The following is a 20,876-nucleotide window of genomic DNA, read 5'->3' as shown; positions in this document are numbered from 1 at the left end:
TGAACATTTTTTTGACAATTGGAGCTGGACAGTGCGACAGCCCACACGTCCAGAATTGCAAAAGAGTGGCTCGAGGAACACTCTTCTGAGTTTAAACACTTCCGCTGGCCACGAAACTCCCCAGACACGAACGTTATTGAGCATATCTGGGATGCCTTGCAACGTGCTGTTCAGAAGAGATCTCCACCTCCTCGTACTCTTACGGATTTATGGACAGCCCTGCATGATTCATAGTGTCAGTTCCCTCCAGCACTACTTCAGACATTAGTCGAGTCCATATCAAATCGTGTTGCGGCACATCTACCTGCTAGCGTTGATATTAGGTAAGTGCAGCAGTTTCTTTGTCTCTTCACTGTAGAAAGATAGAGAAGCATTACTAGGAGAATATTTATGGTAGTATGCTTCAAATAAAATAGCAACCTGTTCTTATTTCATCCCCCTCACCCTATAAGTGGCTTTTACATAAGATGAATCAAGAGAAACAATAAGGCGAAGGAAAAAAATCGCTACATCAAGAAGGAGTTGTGCGACATAAACTAAAGTTGGCAGAGGTGTTTCTACCTCTGCTAAATGATGTCTGTTCATATCTGGCGCCAGTCGCATAAGAGTAGCGCTAGTGGGAGGATACAAATCAGGTTTGCTTTAAAGAAACGTTGTAATGGTCGTGGGTGTTAGTTACCTTCGAGATTGGAGATGGCAGCTTGATGTTAGTCAAGAATACCTTTCAGGCAATAAAGACGCCATTATCAACTCCTCATGCAGTTTGAACGAGAACGTGTAATACAGCTACGATAAGCTCGATGTTCCTTCTGCTATGTTGCAGAAAGAGTTAACAGAAAGGTAGCCACTGTACATGATTGCTGGCAGCGGTGGTCACGAGAATGTACGGTGGAAGAAGACTGGACACCAAACGGCCACGTGGCACTACGGAGAGGAAGGGCCATTGTGTTCGGCGTTTGGCTCTGGTGCATCGTAGTGCATCTGCAGCAGCAACCTGAACAGCAGTTGGCACCAAAGTGACACAATGAATTGTTACTTCAAGGCTACCTCCGAGCGAGACAACCTGACCCCAAACCAACGCCATTTGCGACTTCAGAGGTGATTGGAGGGCACGGTGGAGATCTGTTGTATTTTCTGATGAAAGTTGGTTCTGGCCTGGTGCTAGTCTTCAAAGTGGAGGCCAACCGAGGGCTACAACCAAGCTGTCTGCGTAGAAGGTGACAAGCTGGCAGCAGCTTAGTACGCTGCTCTTCAGTCTACAGAATTCTTAAAACATAAGATGATAAGAAACAATAAAAGCAGGCGATAAAACGGTGACTTAAATTGTAAAACGGCGAAAAATTTGTGGAAAGTTAAAACATAAAACAAAGGGCGGGCGATGCTAATAAAATACACAGGAAGCAGACAGGTAAAATAACAGGCAAACAATTAAAAAACACAGCGACAGTCTGGTTTCTGTTCGCAAGAGATATAAAAATCACACCCAGCGACAGTATGATGTCCGTTCGCAACACTTCGGAAAAGACGCACAATACTTAACAATCACTGGAAACATTGCACTAAAAAGTCGGCATGGAGATGACACACCACAGCCAAGGGCAGATGGGGGGGGGACTTGGACAGATGAGGGCAAAGAAAGGGAGGAGGAGAGGAAAAACGAAAGGGGGGGGGCGACGGAGTGAGAGGACTCATTACAGGGGGAGGGGGGGCGGCAGGGCAGACGCGAGCGGGAATGGGCAAAGGAGAGGAGGGAAATGCAAAGGGACTCGGGGGAGAGAAGGAGGCAGAGAGAGGGTAGGCAGGGAGAAAACAGGATGGAAGGGGGTGGAGAGGGAGCCCAGGAAAAGGACAGAGGAAGGCGGGGGGGGGGGGTGAGCATCAGAGTTGATAGGAGGGATAAATGAAGGGAGAGAGGGCATCATCCAGGAGGAGGAGTTGACGGAAGCCAGCTTTGGAAAGGAGATGAAGGGTGTAGAGATGGAGGGTAGGGGGGACACAACACTGAATGTGTGCCAGGGGGCGGGGACTGGGGAGGAGAGGGGCAAGCAGGGGGTGAGGGGGATCAAGGCGGCGGGAGGTGTATTCCACAGGGTGTTTTCCAATAGGACAACGCTCGCCCACATACCGTTGTTGTAATCCAACATGCTCTGCAGCCTGTCAGCATCCTGCGTTGCGCCTGCTCGATCACCAGATGTGCTTCCAATCGAACACATATGGGACATCACTTGAACGACAATTCAACCATGATCCACAAACAGCATTAACCGCCCCTGTATTGCCCAACCAAGTGCAACAGGCGTGGAACTCCAGGCCACAAACTAATGTTCACCACCCGTACAATACAACATTCTGGCGCTTATTAACGCACCAGAATTTCACACTTGTAATGACTTACCTAGCGCTTACAGTAACCTGTGATCTTCCGATGTTAATCACATAAATATTTTACCTAGAGGAATGTATTCTCAAAATTTCATTACTCCACGTCAGTGTATTTATGGATGCAGGGCTGCCGCGTGTCTGCTGTGTGTTACGGTGTATGGCGCGGGCAGACACAGTAGTGGGCCAGTGGGCAAAGCGGGCGCCTTGCGAAACCTCGAGCATTTCACTTTCACTGGCCCGCCAGCCCACACAAAGCTCGCGCATCTCTTCTTAATGCTAATGGCAGCGTGTCGAAAGAGCCGCAGCTGCCGGCTATGGCCTTTCCATCCACACTGACGGCCTTCTTCTGCCACACATCCTGGGGCGACGAGGATGTTAAGGTAACTTGCCTATGAATCCACTTCAAAAATCCTTTCATGTGTCATCTTAAATCGATGTTTAGTGTTTGAGAACAAGATGATGGTTACAGAAACTGAATTGGACATCAGTACGTTGTCTATAAAAATCAACTTACAGATATCGCGACACCCATTCTTCCGCTGCTTTCATGTGCCAATTTTGTCATTAGACTCATGTTCGAGAAAAATACACTACACAACCGTTTGTCAAGTTAACAGCCCTGTTAGAAGATACGCTTCATGATGGTCTTGTTTTTCCCTTGTATAAAATATGTGTGAATTTCTAAGAGACCAAACTGCTTAGGTCATCGGTCCCAAGACTTACACACTACTTTATGCTAAGAACAACACACAGACAACCTTGCCCGAGGGAGGACTCGAACCTCCGACGCGGGGAGCCCGCCGAACCGTGGCAAGACGCCACAGACCGCGCGGCTTTGAGATGTTTCAGGGTATTATTTGAAGGAAAGTGGGCAACAGACACTAACGCACAACCAACAGGAAGCAAATTATTAATTATAAATTTTGATTATCGGATGTAAATATTTCTAAACTAAATACTTGTGACTGAAATGACATGATAGTAGTCTGCTTTTTAGACAGACATGTTGTCAAAGTGTACTTAAAAGTTTCAAACAGTTAAGTAAGATAGAGCCTGTGCTTGGATTGGCATATGAAAATGTAATTTTCTGGCCGGCCAGGGTGGCCGAGCGGTTCTAGGCGGTACAGTCTGGAACCGCGCGACCGCTACGGTCGCAAGTTCGAATCCTGCCTCGGGCATGGGTGTGTCTGATGTCCTTAGGATAGTTAGATTTAAGTAGTTCTAACTTCTAGGGGACTGATGACCTCAGAAGTTAAGTCCCATAGTGCTCAGAGCCATTTGAACCATTTTTTGTAATTTCCTGATCTTCACAAAAAATTGTAATAAAGTCGACGTGATTAACTGTGTATTGAAACTTTCAGCAAGAAACACTTCTATTGTCCTACAATTTTCATCCTACTAAAAGTTCAAGTTTTTAGTTACAGCCGCATAATCTTTATGAAAATTGTTATTCTTTTTCCAGACGTTCACAGACAAGTTACATTAATGAGGCTACTTGTCCACCGCAGAGTAACTGGAATGGCTTACGTAGACAATGGACAACAAGAACAGGAATAGCGAGGTTGAAATTGGAACTGTCATCACTGCCAGTGTCTTATCCACAACGCCAAGAAGATCGACTTCACGGTTCTCACTTTTCCAAAAGAAAAGCATTGCAAATTACGTACAGTTTAATACCAAAAAATCTGTTTTGTATTTTTTGTGTGAGGTAACTGTCATCTTAGTAAAAAGACGATGTTTCAATATATTTAGTCTCCGCACAAAGTTACTTGCTAGCCGTCGTACCACTCACCTGGGAGTGTATGTTGTCCAAATCATTAAAACGTTTCATCGCACTAAAAAGATGATGAATCACTAACTCCAACCTGTGGAGCTGACTGAGAAGCATCCTTGTCATGACGTTAGGTATCGTCTGCCATATGCGCAATGCTTAAACCAATGGTGTCCAACGGACAGCCCAGAGCAAGTATCAGCGCGGCCCAAGAAGTGAGCATCCATCACACGACAGGTATTTTTTATTTTTTGCTTAGCGGTTGTTATTAGTAGTGTTAAGCATATTACGTGCGGTCCACAAATACTCGTCTTCTTCCAGTGTGGCCCAAGTAACATAAGACGTTGAGCAACCCTGGCGTAAACCACAGTCTTCTGCGTGCAGGTTGGTGGGGGGGAGGTTTCCCATTACAGTTTCTCTATTATCGTTTTTTTCACACTCTCAATCCATCCTTTCTATGCACTGGCTTTAAGTTGAGGAATGTGGTCGACTGCGTTGAAAGCGGGGTACGTAAGTGACCCTTGAGTGTTGCTCCAAGCATTCGTTTTGTTGGAGGCCTCTGCGGTATTGGGTTTACTGATCTATTACATTTACGTAATGCGAGAAATGAAGAGTACCCGACTGGCTGAAGCGAAGTAACTTTTAAAATGTAGGACGGATTCAAATGTCCGTTCAGTCATCTTCATTTACTTATGGTAAAATACTTTATGTTGTGTCTGCAGCTCGTGGTCTAGTGGCTAGCTTTGCTGTCTCTGGATCACGGGTCCCGGGTTCCATTCCCGGCCGAGTTGGGGATTTTCTCTGCACAGGGACTGGGTGCCTGTTTCCACATCATTTCATCATCAATATCATCATCATCATCATTCGTGACAATGGCTAGACTGCACTGTGTAAAAAAACTGGACTGTGAAAAAATTGGGACTCTGTATGGACGCTGATGACCGCGCAGTTGAGCGCCCCACAAACCAGACATCGATATTTTGCGTTGTTGGCCACGTCCTGTTCTCCTTCAATTTCTTCTACACGGCCGACGTTGCCACCCCTCTACTAGGAACTTATCTATGTTCTGGCGTCCACAGTTAGCTGAACACTCTGCTGACTGTGGACACCAGCAGACCCTGAAGATGATCGCAATAGAGGGGTCGAAACGTCAATCGTGTGTAATAAATTGAGCACGATGTGACCTAAACATTGTAGAAGATCTGACCTTCAATGACAACGGCCATCAAAGCTTGCAGATTTATATATTTTCATTTACATTTTTCAGCCACCCATATATTCCGCAACCTACAGCACTGTGTATAGCGGAGGGTACAGAGCACCAACATGGTCGATTTTCTGTCCTTTCCCATACCAGTTTCGAGAGAGAAAACAATACGATAATATTCTCGAATACGATAATATTCTCGCAAATATTTAAATGAGAAATTTAAAATTTCTTATTTCGCTCCGCTGCCTTCAGTTTTAACTTGTTGTTCGAGGTATTGCTTCCCGTAGATCACACCCCTTGGGGGTGCAGTTGTTCCTTTGTCAACACGAAGTCAAACCTCATCTTCCTATCTTCCTTGTATCGACGATGCCGTTGATGGGACTTCTAAATCGAACTTTACTTCCTTTTTCCATCTAATATAGAGGTTATTCTCTCTCTCTCTCTCTCTCTCTCTCTCACACACACACACACACACACACACACATGCACGTTTAGGTGCAAACTTAGCGTCTGTCAGCTCCATAGGCCGTGATGCAACGACTGTGTTCCTAGTGACGCAACAGCTGCAGCCACGGGCGTATTTGCGTCCGGCTAGAGCCGCAGGTGTTGGCGCCTGCCGTCAGATCCCAGTTGGCAATTGCTGCGCTCTTTTCGCGGAAGCGCGTGCTTTTCTTGGCCGCAGTTGAGGCAAACGCCACTTAGCTCTCACAGCGCAGTTTCAGGGACCAAAGGAACTTGTCTCCGTTCAGCAGACCAAGAGTCACTGGTGAAGGCGCCAGATTCTCATTCCGAAGGATAGAACGTCAAACTCCGTTTAATAACCGAGATGCGTTTCCTATCGTTATTGACAAATGCGAAAGTTTTTTTATGAATAACAGAAATGTGTTTCATATACGTTCGACGAAGTATAAGGCGATGTTCGATATATTTTTGTTTTGCATTTATTTTTATTTTGCCTTTTTCTTGAGGAAATTGCGTTTTCTAGCGCTATATGATAAATCTGTAATGGTTTCTTTATTTTTATTACAACACCCTTCTGCATCACGTTATAAATCATTGGAGACCACTGTTGAAGAACCCGGTTTTTCGTGTTTCTTGTACGCTTTCAAGGACTACAAGCGGATAATGGCATATTAAGTAGGCACAGACAGCAGATCATCCATTTCCTATTTTTACTTTATAATGAATGAAATGTTGTTATTGTGTTAATTTGTGACTGTTAACATAATTTCCTTCCTCTTTCATTGTTTCATAGAAATGGCAGGCACATCTTTAAGCTTTTAAGCAAATGAGGCATTGTACTGCATTGTTACGTCACTTCGTAAAAATGTTTTCTGACTTAAGTTGGTGCCATTCTGTAACACAACGGAGGTCCAGCGACGACAGTGAGAAACTACCGTACATACCAGGTTGGGCAAGTCTTGTATACTGTATATACACGCGTACCTTAAGCCATGGACAGTATCGTGTCAGCAATGCAGTACCAGTTCTTATGCCGTTTGTTTGTTTCTCGTATCTGTCAGCATTGTTTATAAATAGCACTGATAGCTTTTCCTATTTTCCATAATAACCCAATATTTCAAACCAATGCAAATTTTACGAATAGGTACATCTTCTTTTTTTTTTTTAAAAAAAAAAAAGAAAGGTTATTTAAAAACGAAAAATTTTGGCACAGCTGCTACGGCTAATTGATATTTCGGTTTTTTTATCTCAGTTATTTGTAAAAAATAACACATTTTATAACCGAGACCAAACAAATACCGAAAATACCGGTTATTCAGAACTAAAAGCCTGGTATCGGTTTTAAACGGTCGGTTTTCCCCACCCCTAGCGCCAGCTCCACGCCCACAAACCACCGGTCGTAACTTAGTGGTGTCACGTGACCTCTGCGTATACATCTGGTACCAGATACCTTCGGAAACCTACCGAGGACTTGTTGAACCGTGACACGCAGAATCGCCGCTGTACAGCGTTCCAAAGGTGGCTGTTAAGCAAGTGGTCGCAATGTTTTGGTTCATCAGTGTAAATATTCGAAAATGATTTCAAAGTTTTTCATTTCTTACTCGACGTCCTACTAACTAACTATGGCTGCAAGCACTGTGCCGTTGTTTTATTTCTACACATTTTTGATGTTATCAGCGGAAAATAGTCGTACTTGTAATCAATAAATTGGAAAATACGCTGTTCCTCTCTGAAAGTAAAGCGAGTTGTCTTTAATCTGTGCGCTGCGGAGCTATACAAACGACAAGGGGTTAACCTAACCTAAAATTCAGTACTGTTCTGAGCAAGAGTGTGTGAGGGACATTACAGCGTCCAGATGGAAGCTTTGTGTGCTTCCAGATGGAGGGGTAAACAGTTGGACTTGAGTTAAACAGCCCGTCACTCTCTTCAAGCGAGCTGGCACTGTTTTCAACTCTCGCAAATCTGGTGGCCAGTGATTTCGTGTTAGAATCTAGAACAAGCTCTCTCCGCACGATTTCACAGGATCCATGTTAACCATTGCCGTAACAAGTTACTGATAACCGATGGCATCAGAAAACTGGATCTGCAACAATAGAGCCCCCCCTCCCTCCCACACACACAGTCTTCATCCACTGAAAGAGGTTCATATCACTAATGTTTGAAATGTCCCATTCTTTATAATGCTCTGTTTTGTAATTTATTAACCCTATACAGATTCCACAGAGTACGATGGCTAAGTGGCTAAGCCACTGGACTCCTATTCGGAAAGGACAGAATTCAAATCCTAGGTAGGTCATCGTGATTTAGTCTTTCCGTGGCTTCTCTAAAGCGATTTCATTGACCGCAGGGATGGTTCCATTAAGAAGGTTAACCATTTCTCCTTGTTCGTTGGAGCAAGAGCGTCGTTTCTGGTGATCTCGATGTCGACGAGATACTGAATCCTAACCTCCATTCTTCCCTTACAGGTGAATGCTACCAGGGTGAAAACAGTCTTCTTCTGGTTAATAATTTGCCTGTGAGATTTACAGCTAATCAAATGACACTGTACATTGATTAATATAAGGGCACATCTAGGCAGATAATGCTTCCCAATGCTACCACTGGTCCTGCCTCAGCAGCCAGATACACTTGTGGCAATTGCGGCAAGAGATGCCGTGCTGCCATTGGCTTGACAAGTCATATGAAAAAATGCAACCCATAAACACACAGACATTGCAACAATCATCTACCAAGATGTCGTGGCCAATATATATCTAGGTAATTGTTTGTTTCAGGAAACATCGGTGACTGGTGGTTGGATCCTCAATTGGTCATAGGAATATTTTTTGTGTTAAGTAACATAACTTTCATTTGTTGTTATTTCCTGTTTCTCCATGCATAGAGTCATACTGTTGTTAAGCTGCAGGTTAAACTGCGTCAGATTGAAGGAAGCCAAGGACTTATCACCCACTGGAATGCCAATATTGAAGCATTACGGTGTTGAAACCCAGTTACTTAAGTAACACAACTCTACAATTTCTGGAAGATTTCTGATAGCTGAAAACTAACATTGTAGGTATTTTGTCCAGTCTACCTGAAAGGTAAAGGTTTGAGTAGCCATCTTATTTTTCAGTGGTCCTGTATATCACTCGTGAGAGGACTTTTTGGATTGCACTTGAGAATGTTGACGCAACATTTGATATTCAATTCAGTCAAACTATTAGGGAAACCTGTAGTAGCAACTGAAAATTTGTTGCCAGACAGTGATGGGGGCCCAGATGCCGTACTTATCGCGAACAGCCATCGCTGCACTAGCTGAGCAAGTTTCCTGACGTGACTCAAACCCTACAGGTCTCCATACACAGGCGGACCTGTTAGCCGACGAGTCCGCCTCCACCTGTTTGGCTGTGTGTGGGCCATGGGTTCGCATCAGTTTGACCAGCGAACCTCTACCTGCAAGCCCCGACAGCTGCCTGCCGACCCACGCTCAAGTCAGTGCAGACGAGTAAGGTCCCCTAGAAGTTTCTGGTGTCCACACACGATCGGCCAATGAATGGGCCTCTTTATTGTCACTGATATTCAAATTTATGATTTCCGAACACTGCCACCACAGTTCTCCCATAGCGGGTATGTGTGAATAGCACCAATAAGGAAACGGAGTCATCGGAAGACAGCGGCTCGGCCTCACACAGGAAAAATGTCGTATAGTCGGTAGAATGATACCCCATTCGTCTCTGCTCCACCCATATACTTTCCTTACTGAGTGCCTGGAAACCGAAAGGTCGCGGCTTCGAATTCTAGTCGGATCACTGAAGTTTTTAGTTTGCCTTTAATCTAGCCTTCACCTCTCAGCGATATGAGAAGTCGTCAGGAACAAGTGCTTCGGATTACACGTTAAACTGCAGGTCCCGTTACCCCGATGGGGTAACTGGGGTAGGTTAGGGACATGCAAGTCGCTGAAATGGCGACCTATTGAAAGACTTGCAGTCGGCCATAGCAAAACACGAAATTATTACCTTGACAGCAATAGTTCGACGGAGTACACTTCAGTTTTGCCTATTCAACATACACTGTGGATTAGATAACAACCGTAATCCAGTATTCTCCACGAGTGGTTTGCAGAGACAATGGCTAACATGAACAGAAAAAGCGAAATTGGATTTGTCATGGCGCACTTTCTCATTTGCTACAGACAGAGCAGTATAAGAAATATGATGTTTACGCGTCAGAGAACATACTCAACTCAACTGGGGAACAAGTCTCGAAAGACTGTTTTAGAGAGCCATAGACTAAGGCATGTAGAGACGTATGCATGGTGTGTAGTGCCACAATACTCCTACTGGTACCACAACCCATATACTACGAGCCTGGTAACCATATGATACGCCGCGTAGCTATAATGTCCGTGATGACTAAAGACGGAACGTCAACTTTTCGAAACCGGTAGCCTTTGATAAGAGTGACTGTGACACAAACTTTACTGGAATTAGTAACTCTTTTGGATGGGTCACAAAGGGTTCCCTTATATTCAACATGAAACTTTAATTTAATGTCATTGTACTTGCTTGCGGATGGTTCTCTTGTTGTATGGTACTGAAAAACGCCATCCGAGAGACGTCGAAAAGAGAATTACAGTGTATGTCGGTTTTTGCAGTTTGCATTGAAACGTTTCGGGACAAGAGGGGGGGGGGGGGGGGGGGGGAAATAAAACGAACGAAACTACCAACACAGCATCGTTTCGGTCCCGTTACCCGATGTTGACGCGACAAATGAGGCGAAACTGTCTTGGCACAGCATTTAGCACATTCCCCGCGTAGTTTTGCGAAATGTTTCGCAGCAAATCTTGACAAGTGAGATATCATAATAACACTTCTCTCAAGACATCTGGAGCACCTTTAAAAAACAGGTAGTGCCAATAAAAATACATTCTTGAGCGTATCAGTAGATACAAACGTTACAGGCACTGACTACACGTCTAGCTACTCGTTCCATTCAAGCTGACAATGATCAGAAACAACATATTGAACCTTCTGAGAAAGATTAGGGACTTTTGGATTAATGTGCAATAAGCCACGTTATGCTACATGAAGCTGACCGCTGTATAAGCTTCCACACATCAGCAACAGCACTGCATAGCTGTGGACTGTGATAGTCTTCCTGTTCGTCTTGGTACAAGCGGGACGAAACACAACTGTCCTTGGTCCTAAAATTCATTTGTTAATAACGGAACAGGAAAGTACTGAAGGCAATGAACAGAAATTTAAGAGCCAATTAACATGGAAAATAATCACGCAAAAATTATAAATGTTCCTAATGTAAAGTAAAACATTACTAATTCACTACTTAGATTTAATGGTGTTTCACGTTCTAAAACCCTAATCAATGTTTTTATCTTTTCGTTCCGCCGTTTCATACAAAATCCACTCACATTTATTTCTGAACGTATTCCTTTAAAGTTATTCACAATTTTTTTAGTAACGATGCATTTGTTAACATTTACTCTTGTTGGTCGTTTAAAATGGTTTAATAATTTTCAAGACAAAAAATCAATTTCCCTGTGTGTGACGTGTTCCGAAATCATCAACACCAGATATGCAACGAAAGGAACGATTGCTGTTGCAAACGACGTACAGCATGTAAGGTCGTATCTCAGCCCGTTCTTATGCTTCTTAATTTGTACAAGTAACGTTTCAAAAAAAGGGTTCAAATGGCTCTGAGCACTATGTGACCTACCATCTGGTGTCATCAGTCCCCTAGAACTTAGAGCTACTTAAACCTAACTAACCTAAGGACATCACACACATCCATCCCCGAGGCAGGATTCGAACCTGCCACCGTAGCGGTCGCGCGGTTCCAGAATGAAGCGCCTAGAACCGCTCCACCACCACGGCCGGCAACGTTTCAATTTAATTCAACAGTACATCACGGAGAGGCAGCTTGACTCTAGACTTCGTACTTGCATGGATCGAATGCAGACATTAAAACGCTGCCCTAGGGAGATACTCCATGCGAAGGCGCAGCTCTAGCAAATTCGTGTGTCTTCAGGTCGTGCGGTATGCCACTATTGTATACACAGTTGACAGCATTGCGAAGGTACCCCCTGTGATAAAACTGAGGTATCTAAGTTAGTGGAGCGAAAGGAAAATGTGTGCCAGAGGTCGTCGGCCACAGCGCGCCGCTGCCAGTGGCACTCGGTACGGTTAGCCGCGACCGGGCCGGCAGCTGTGGAGACCCGAGCCCGCGCTTCCGTCCCAGAAAAAGCGTAAACACGCGCGCCGCACAGCGGTGAAAGTAAATTTAACTGCGCCCGCCTCTCCCGCCACGTCCCACCCGACAACAGACTGCGGGCTCGCCAGCGCCACGCCGGCGGTGCGGTGGCCCTGCGAACCAACCTGCCCGTCACCAGCCGCCGCCTGGATCTCGGCCGACTCTGCCCGTTCCCTTCATTTGTATAATGATTAGCTGTCCATTTGTCAGGGTGCTTTCTGGTGTGCGCCTAATCCAGCGATCCCCCTAACCTACCAACTAAAAATGGAGGAAAATAAACTTGTAGTCTTTTTTTTTTTATATGGACTTGTGCTGAACCCTATATCTACACTCCTGGAAATGGAAAAAAAAACACATTGACACCGGTGTGTCAGACCCACCATACTTGCTCCGGACACTGCGAGAGGCCTGTACAAGCAATGATCACACGCGCGGTACAGCGGACACACCAGGAACCGCGGTGTTTGCCGTCGAATGGCGCTAGCTGCGCAGCATTTGTGCACCGCCGCCGTCAGTATCAGCCAGTTTGCCGTGACATACGGAGCTCCATAGCAGTCTTTAACACTGGTAGCATGCCGCGACAGCGTGGACGTGAACCGTATGTGCAGTTGACGGACTTCGAGCGAGGGCATATAGTGGGCATGCGGGAGGCCGGGTGGACGTACCGCCGATTTGCTCAACACGTGGGGCGTGAGGTCTCCACAGTACATCGATGTTGTCGCCAGTGGTCGGCGGAAGGTGCACGTGCCCGTCGACCTGGGACCGGACCGCAGCGACGCACGGATGCACGCCAAGACCGTAGGATCCTACGCAGTGCCGTAGGGGACCGCACCGCCACTTCCCAGCAAACTGGGGACACTGTTGCTCCTGGGGTATCGGCGAGGACCATTCGCAACCGTCTCCATGAAGCTGGGCTACGGTCCCACACACCGTTAGGCCGTCTTCCGCTCACGCCCCAACATCGTGCAGCCCGCCTCCAGTGGTGTCGCGACAGGCGTGAATGGAGGGACGAATGGAGACGCGTCGTCTTCAGCGATGAGAGTCGCTTCTGCCTTGGTGCCAATGATGGTCGTATGCGTGTTTGGCGCCGTGCAGGTGAGCGCCACAATCAGGACTGCATACGACCGAGGTACACAGGGCCAACACCCGGCATCGTGGTGTGGGGAGCGATCTCCTACACTGACCGTACACCTCTGGTGATCGTCGAGGGGACACTGAATAGTGCACGGTACATCCAAACCGTCATCGAACCCATCGTTCTACCATTCCTAGACCGGCAAGGGAACTTGCTGTTCCAACAGGACAACGCACGTCCGCATGTATCCCGTGCCACCCAACGTGCTCTCGAAGGTGTAAGTCAACTACCCTGGCCAGCAAGATCTCCGGATCTGTCCCCCATTGAGCATGTTTGGGACTGGATGAAGCGTCGTCTCACGCGGTCTGCACGTCCAGCACGAACGCTGGTCCAACTGAGGCGCCAGGTGGAAATGGCATGGCAAGCCGTTCCACAGGACTACATCCAGCATCTCTACGATCGTCTCCATGGGAGAATAGCAGCCTGCATTGCTGCGAAAGGTGGATATACACTGTACTAGTGCTGACATTGTGCATGCTCTGTTGCCTGTGTCTATGTGCCTGTGGTTCTGTCAGTGTAATCATGTGATGTATCTGACCCCAGGAATGTGTCAATAAAGTTTCCCCTTCCTGGGACAATGAATTCACGGTGTTCTTATTTCAATTTCCAGTAGTGTACATCTACATGACTACTCTGCAATTCACATTTAAGTGCTTGGCAGAGGGTTCATCGAACCACAATCATACTATCTCTCTACTATTCCACTCCCGAACAGCGAGCGGGAAAAACGAACACCTAAACCTTTCTGTTCGAGCTCTGATTTCTCTTATTTTATTTTGATGATCATTCCTACCTATGTAGGTTGGGCTCAACAAAATATTTTCGCATTCGGAAGAGAAAGTTGGTGACTGAAATTTCGTAAAAAGTCTCGCCGCGACGAAAAACTTCTATGCTTTAATGACTTCCATCCCAACTCGTGTATCATATCTGCCACACTCTCTCCCCTATAACGTGATAATACAAAACGAGCTGCCCTTTTTTGCACCCTTTCGATGTCCACCGTCAATCCCACCTGGTAAGGATCCCACACCGTGCAGCAATATTCTAACAGAGGACGAACGAGTGTAGTGTAAGCTGTCTCTTTAGTGGACTTGTTGCATCTTCTAAGTGTCCTGCCAATGAAACGCAACCTTTGGCTCGCCTTCCCGACAATATTATCTATGTGGTCCTTCCTTACGTTATTTCCAATGAGAAAGTTGTCAGGCGATAGTATTACACAAATTAAGTTTATATTTATTTACAATTATCACATTGTTACACTAAAATGTGAAGACATTATATTTTACACAACAGATTATTTGATGTTATTATCAAATAACGTGGGTGCTATGTGAAATCTGATTTCTGTACGCATCCAGTGCAGTACTGTGATCAGTGTAAGTAATGTCATTATATATATGATTTCGTTGTGTTTTACATCTGGAGTTTCATTTGTGGTAAGCATATTAGGTGGGTTTCTGTACAGCTAGGTATAAGGCGAGGGGTTGGATGTCGTCCTGCGCTAATGGTGAAATCCTACTACTAAAACACAGCAACGAACAGTGTATACATTTCTACATATACGTAGCATCTGTATTTACTGCCAAATTGAAGTAAATGAGTAGTAGAATGACACTTTAATGTACCACGCGGCTGGCATTACACATTCTCATATGGCTACATTTCACAGTTCTCGCGGATAAAAACGGCTAAAGTAAAATTTAGTGAAGGATTGAGGGAGAAGTAGTTAGGGGTTGAGGCTTCGGAAAGTAAGTTTCGCATGTCGTCCCACGCTATGCGCAACAAGAGTGGCACATTGTCAGAAGAGCGTACATGTTCCGGGTATCCTGCAGACAGTTCTGCTGCGGCACAAATAACTAAATGGTTCAAATGGCCCTGAGCACTATGGGACTTAAAATCTGAGGTCATCAGTCCCCTAGAACTTAAAACTACTTAAACGTAACTAACCTAAGAACATTACACACATCCATGTCACAGGCAGGATTCGAACCTGCGACCGCAGCGGTCGCGCGGTTCCAGACTGAAGCGCCTAGAACCGCTCGGCCACACCGGCCGACGGAGTGACTATTAGTTACGCGGATATTGGAATCGCACTCCAAAGTTGAAGTACATTGTAGCGGGCGAAAACGTCTAAATATCACAGATATTCACCGTTAAGTTCTGGCGATATATGTACTACATATAGTATCGTATATTTCTGCACCTGTAAGTGTAGTGCAGCATTCAATAAAGATAACTTAGCTTGCCACAATAATGTGCAACTCACCTTTTGAAATCCCATTGTAATAATACGAGACGGAAGAAAGCTATATAAGGAACTGTATTTACTGTATATAGTCGTAAATCAGTCAGAGAATGAGACCTTAAGGCACCACAGGTCAGCCACTACAGTCTCATACATTTACATTTTACGATTCTTGTGGATAAAAACACTTAAAGTGAAAAGTAGCGATACAATCAGTGACCAGGGACTTCGAAGAATAGAAGAGTAAAGGAAGCTAGCTAAGAATGAAGGAATATCTTGGCTCATACATCTACTGCTGTGAGCGATCGACAGAAAGGTTGCAGGGTAGCGATACAGGAGAAAAGTGCAAAGAAGATTAGGGCTTTACGTCCCGTCGACAGTGAGGTCCTTAGAGACGGGGCGCTCGGTGAGTGTGTTCTTTCTTTTAAGGATGGAGAAGTGGGCAGTGCGCTTTCAAAGGTTCCCGGTACCTCCCTGGACAGATTTAGATAAATCACGGACACCTGAGTCTGTACGGCCAGACGCAGATTTCAACTGCCGTCCTAGAAGATATTAGACAGACTGGAGCTATTTGCGAGTGAAACACAAATGATTAGTAGTGGTAAAGGGTACCCTCCGCTACGCACCGTACGCTGAATCGCGGAGTGTGCAAGAAGACGTAGGTGTACCGAATATGAGTCCAGTATGCTAGTATGCTAAACACAGCGCAGAGAAAAAGCGAAGACAGCGGGTCGTGATCGTGGATGACATTAAAAACGGACGAAGCTACCAGCAGGTTAAGGCGGAGGCATAGCGCAGGGAACCTGTCTTAAGACAGATGCACCATAAGAGAACAGAGGACAAAGATGTTGATAGCTGCATCAAAAATTTAAAGGTTGACGAGGTACATGTAATGAAATCGTTACTTCACATCTTACAATCGATTACTAAAACAGTAAATCAGCTTATTTTATTTATGGAGAAGGTGAGGTGCACGGAATGGAATATAAAATGTAAAGGCAATGGACTCCACCTGATGATGATGGAGTGATCATCGAAACGCGCAGCAGACGAGAAAAACGTGATACTGAAGCAGGCTTTCTGATCATCCACAGACTTCTAAAACAGTCACTTACTGGCGAAAGTTTCCAACTTTTCCATCATTACATTTTTGAACATTTGACGCTGTACTTCTTTAATAACCAAATGCCATACGTTCGCCTAACCAAATATTTCATGGCCATGAAAAAGTCTAATGCTAGTCAATCGTGTTTCAAAACAAAATTAACTAGTTATTTATTTCCCTTTGCGGCAAGCGTTATGGCTACGATTCATCTTATGCACTGGACCGAAGCGAAGCAGTGTGGAAGACAGTGAATTCTACTCGGTAGTCGTAGGGCTTGAATCTGCGTCCGGCCTCGCTGCTTCTTAAGGTTATCTAGCGGTAGGTGGGCAGTTGTATTTAGTTCATCTGAATCACTTCACACGGATGCAGAAGGGGACCTATCGAAAAGGTCACGGTCGATAACCTTCCCCAACCTTGTCCGAGTAGGATAGACGGTAGTGATCACGCTGACGACGGGCTAACTTCCCTTCATCTGTGTGCACTGAAATACGTGGGAAAATACAGACTAATTTTCGATACAAGTAAATCATGTAATGAATGAACCAACGATGTGTCAAATATTTCGTTGCACATCTATACTCCTGGCGTAAAAGAAAACTGTCTATATTATGGAACAAAAAATAAAATTAAGTATTCCCAATATTAGCAATCGGCGTGTCTTTATTGGAATCTGGTGAACTTCAATAAAAACGACTCTACAAAGCTTCTTGGATGCTGAAAAAAATTTCGTAGCTGTTTTTGGAGATTTTTTATTTTTTATTTTCACATTCGCAGCATGTTTCGGTCCCAGCTCATCGTCTGGTGACCCGTCAGTAATTAAAATCATGATGTGCTTTATGATCATTTATAATACCCATTAGGCCTACGTTAAGCCAAATATTATTTTTTAATTTTTCATTTTTTTAAAAATTTAACGGATTTTAGGAATAGAAGCAGCCGAAGCCAACATTTATTAACGGTTTTGAAACAAGAGAGGTTGGGTGCGAAAGGTTATGTCGATATCGAGACCAGCTGATGACGGGTGACACTGTCACATTGGACGCAGCAACACTTGCAAATATTAAACACACACTGATCGCATTCTTTTTTTAAAAAAAATTATCACAGATTTCGAGCTATGTGATCAAATCCGATATGTCTAAAAAAGTTAACAAAAAGAATATGCAAATCTATCAGTGGGACCATTACAACAGTATACAACTATACTGTTTATTTATTATATTTTTATTACGTTTTAACCTGTTCAGACCGCACCTATCTTGGCTACAAGTTTATTTTATATTTTATATAACTGTTTAGAAAGAAAAATATGTCGCCCCTTAGCTGCTTCTCATATAATTTAATTTACATAAATGCTTCTCCATTCTCGTCCAATGCTGTCGTGATGATGTCTATCATAAATTTGGACATTCTTTTTGTCTCTTTAGACATATCAGATGATGATGGACAGGAGTGGTTTACAGGAGAAACAACGGAAAATCTGAGTCAGGATGTCCGGACTGGGATTAGAACCACAGCCCTCTCGGAAACATGGCCACAGCCTCCAACTACCGCATAACTCTGCTTGGTCTCCCATGGTGAAAGCTACTTCTTAGTGGTTTTTGTCTAGGAAAACATATTAGAATTTTCAAAAAAATGATCTGTTGTGGGTTAATATTTTGTACATAACGCAAGCGCACTGTTAGCCCAGACATAAACCCTGATGTGGGACTTGTGCACAGTGGTCTTCTTCCAACTCTAGATACAGAACGGCACGCGTATCGATCAGCCGAGATAAGTCCGAGAGTTACGCGCTTTGCACGTATGGCTAATATGTCGTGTGACATAAAAAAGATATAAAAAAGAAGCACTCATTAGCTCGGAAGAGTCATAGTAATCGACTGAATCTGGGTCGCAGCATATGCAGGAACAATGTAAGGAACTCTGCTGAGTGATGTCTTCGGTAAGGCTCGATTTACGTAGACGTATCCTGGACGAGTAGCCTGCACTCCAAATTCCGCCTTTTTCCAAGGGGTCGGTCCCTTTTTCCAAGACGTCGGTCCCAAGCTGCGAATCAGCTGCTACGGTAAAACGCGCAGAAGTTCAGCAAGAGTTCGGCGAGTGCAATAGTTAGAAGTTCCCGCATGCTGGGAATGCTGGATTTCAGAAGAATATAAATCTTTGGAATTAAGCTCAGAGTTACTTTGTGTTAAGCGGGAAATATTTGCACGACTCCTCCTGGAATCGTCCATTTTTCCCTTGCTGCAGCCAGTTGCTACGCTGCAGAAACAAATAATTGCGGGATGAATCCATTTAGTTGCAAAAATACCAAAGGTGGTGTCCAGTGGACGTTTTATCATAGTACTATGGCATACAATGTTGGCCTCTAATAATTCAGTCATACGTTAAAAATCAGAACAAGAACTAAGGTCAGTACACTACGTGCGGGTGATATGTTTCATGGCAGATTCACGGAAGCTGAGCTAACAGTTCGAAATTACTGGACTGTTTGCTCTTCAGTACTCTGTCATTAAACGCTAGAAAATAGACAAGTTAACATAACGCACGAGATATACTGCATCCCGTGGGTTAAATCTGACACAAGGCCTGAAAGATGTCTTTCATAAATGTTATGACGGAGGTGTGCGCAGCCGTACTCGAACCCAATAGGTATCACCGGAAGAGCTTTCGAATTGCAACAAGATATTCACCCAACATTAATCGGTGACTTCCGTAGCATCCATCACTGAAATCACACATTTAAAAAGGAAACGGCCTAACTGAATCGCTCGTTTCACGCTTTCTCCTATGAATAGCTACGTCGCTTGGTTACGCAGTGGGCCACGATTGTGCAAGTGGTTGTCACGTATCTCATTAAGTATGCACCTATTTATAACAGCTGTCCAGCGCCCTGTCACCACGCGAGTTGTTCAACGGCGTGCTGCACTAACGTCGTACAGATATAAAAAAAAGTCTTGTTTACAGAGATAATGTGTTCCATGTATGGAAAAATGATGCTGTCACCTGAGTTTCCCTATCAGAATTCCTTTAAGATTTAGAAACCAGACGAAAATTTCGCGAATATCAGGATATATATAGCTGAAAATGACTATGACGTTTAGCTGAACATTACCTCAATTATTTTTCTAAAAATTGACTAGGGAAGTTCGCAATGAAGGTAACACGGCAGTGTGTAGTTGCTCTTTATACTGAAGAGTCACTACTCGGTAGCACAGAATGCTACATAATTGTCCTGGCGTTTTAATTGTTTGCGTGAAAAGTACCCCTCCGACACGTACACCTTGCAAATCACTGCGAAGTGCGTGGCAAAGGGTACGTTTTAATTACAACATGTGTTACGGATTCCTCCTGTTCCTCTTTCGTTTCGTGTTTGTCCTTTTGCGAAATGTTATTAGTTTAAAGGTATTTTCACAGTCCCTTCGGGATTGGTACCAACATGCGCTGTATAGTCATTAATCGCCCTTGTAATAATTTGATTGTAAAGATTGGTGTATGTGTCGGCATAGTAGCTAGACTTTGTATAGTATTTACCAGACGTGTGGTTGGTCATTATTGATACTGATAATGTTATAAGCTAATATCTCCGTCCTAAGTCGCGCTCATATGCAGTCTAAGTCATCCATATGGTACACCCTTGTTCGCTTCCACTTCTGCACTACAACGACCGTATGTTAAGATTTCCGAGGCAACTCTGCGCTAAAGTATCCAGTGGATGAGAGTCAGCTTATTGCAAGGATGAGTTCGATGCCCGGGCACAACACAACACAGAAAGCACATTTGTACCGCTCGCTCACCTGTATCGAGTAGCACGGCGCACAGCAGCAGGACGAACTTGAGGGAGGTGGTCATTGTCAGCAGGAGATCCAACACACGGGGTCGCGGTCTGGTCTCGTGAGACTCCTGAGGGCAACTGAACGATCACTCGCGGAGCGCGTCTGCGGCTATGACTGCCAAGTAGCTAAGCGCACGGCGTTTGCAGCTCGACTGGGTAGGCGTGCCAACTGAACCGCGCGCCAGCGGGCCTCTACCCCCACCACCCGGCCCCGCCGCGCGACCTGTGGCAGGGCGCCGCGACCGCAGCGCCGCGCCCCACTGTTGCGGGTACCGCCGGAACTACCTTGCAGTCCCCGCAGTGAATCAGCATCCGGTCAAGTGTACGAGTAGCGTTTCACGAGGAAACAAAAAAAGGACGCACGTTAGTAAGTGACGGATAGAAAGGAGAAGGAGATTAGTGTTTAACGTCCCGTCGACAACGAGGTCATTAGAGACGGAGCGCAAGCTCGGGTGAGGGAAGGACGGGGAAGGAAATCGGCCGTGCCC

The 20,876-nt window shown here is 44.9% G+C and overlaps 1 protein-coding gene across 4 annotated transcripts in view; it reads right to left on the bottom strand.

The window, feature by feature from the left end:
- The window catches only part of LOC126334793 (lachesin-like), a 778,486-nt gene extending 757,871 nt beyond the window's left edge, over positions 1-20,615 (bottom strand). The window contains exon 1 of one of the 4 annotated variants that reach the window (XM_049997421.1): positions 20,351-20,615. In XM_049997421.1, the coding sequence (XP_049853378.1) occupies positions 20,351-20,405 (55 nt within the window). In that variant the 5' untranslated portion in view covers positions 20,406-20,615. The remainder of the gene's footprint in view (positions 1-20,350) is intronic. The other 3 variants (XM_049997420.1, XM_049997422.1, XM_049997419.1) reach the window with 3 other exon arrangements.
- Positions 20,616-20,876: the final 261 nt, after the last annotated feature.

Source organism: Schistocerca gregaria, chromosome 2 (genome assembly GCF_023897955.1).
Source record: "Schistocerca gregaria isolate iqSchGreg1 chromosome 2, iqSchGreg1.2, whole genome shotgun sequence".
Classification (NCBI taxonomy): Eukaryota; Metazoa; Arthropoda; class Insecta; order Orthoptera; family Acrididae; genus Schistocerca; species Schistocerca gregaria.
The sequence above is the reverse complement of the archived record's forward strand: the minus strand, read 5'-3'. Positions and strand labels throughout refer to the sequence as shown.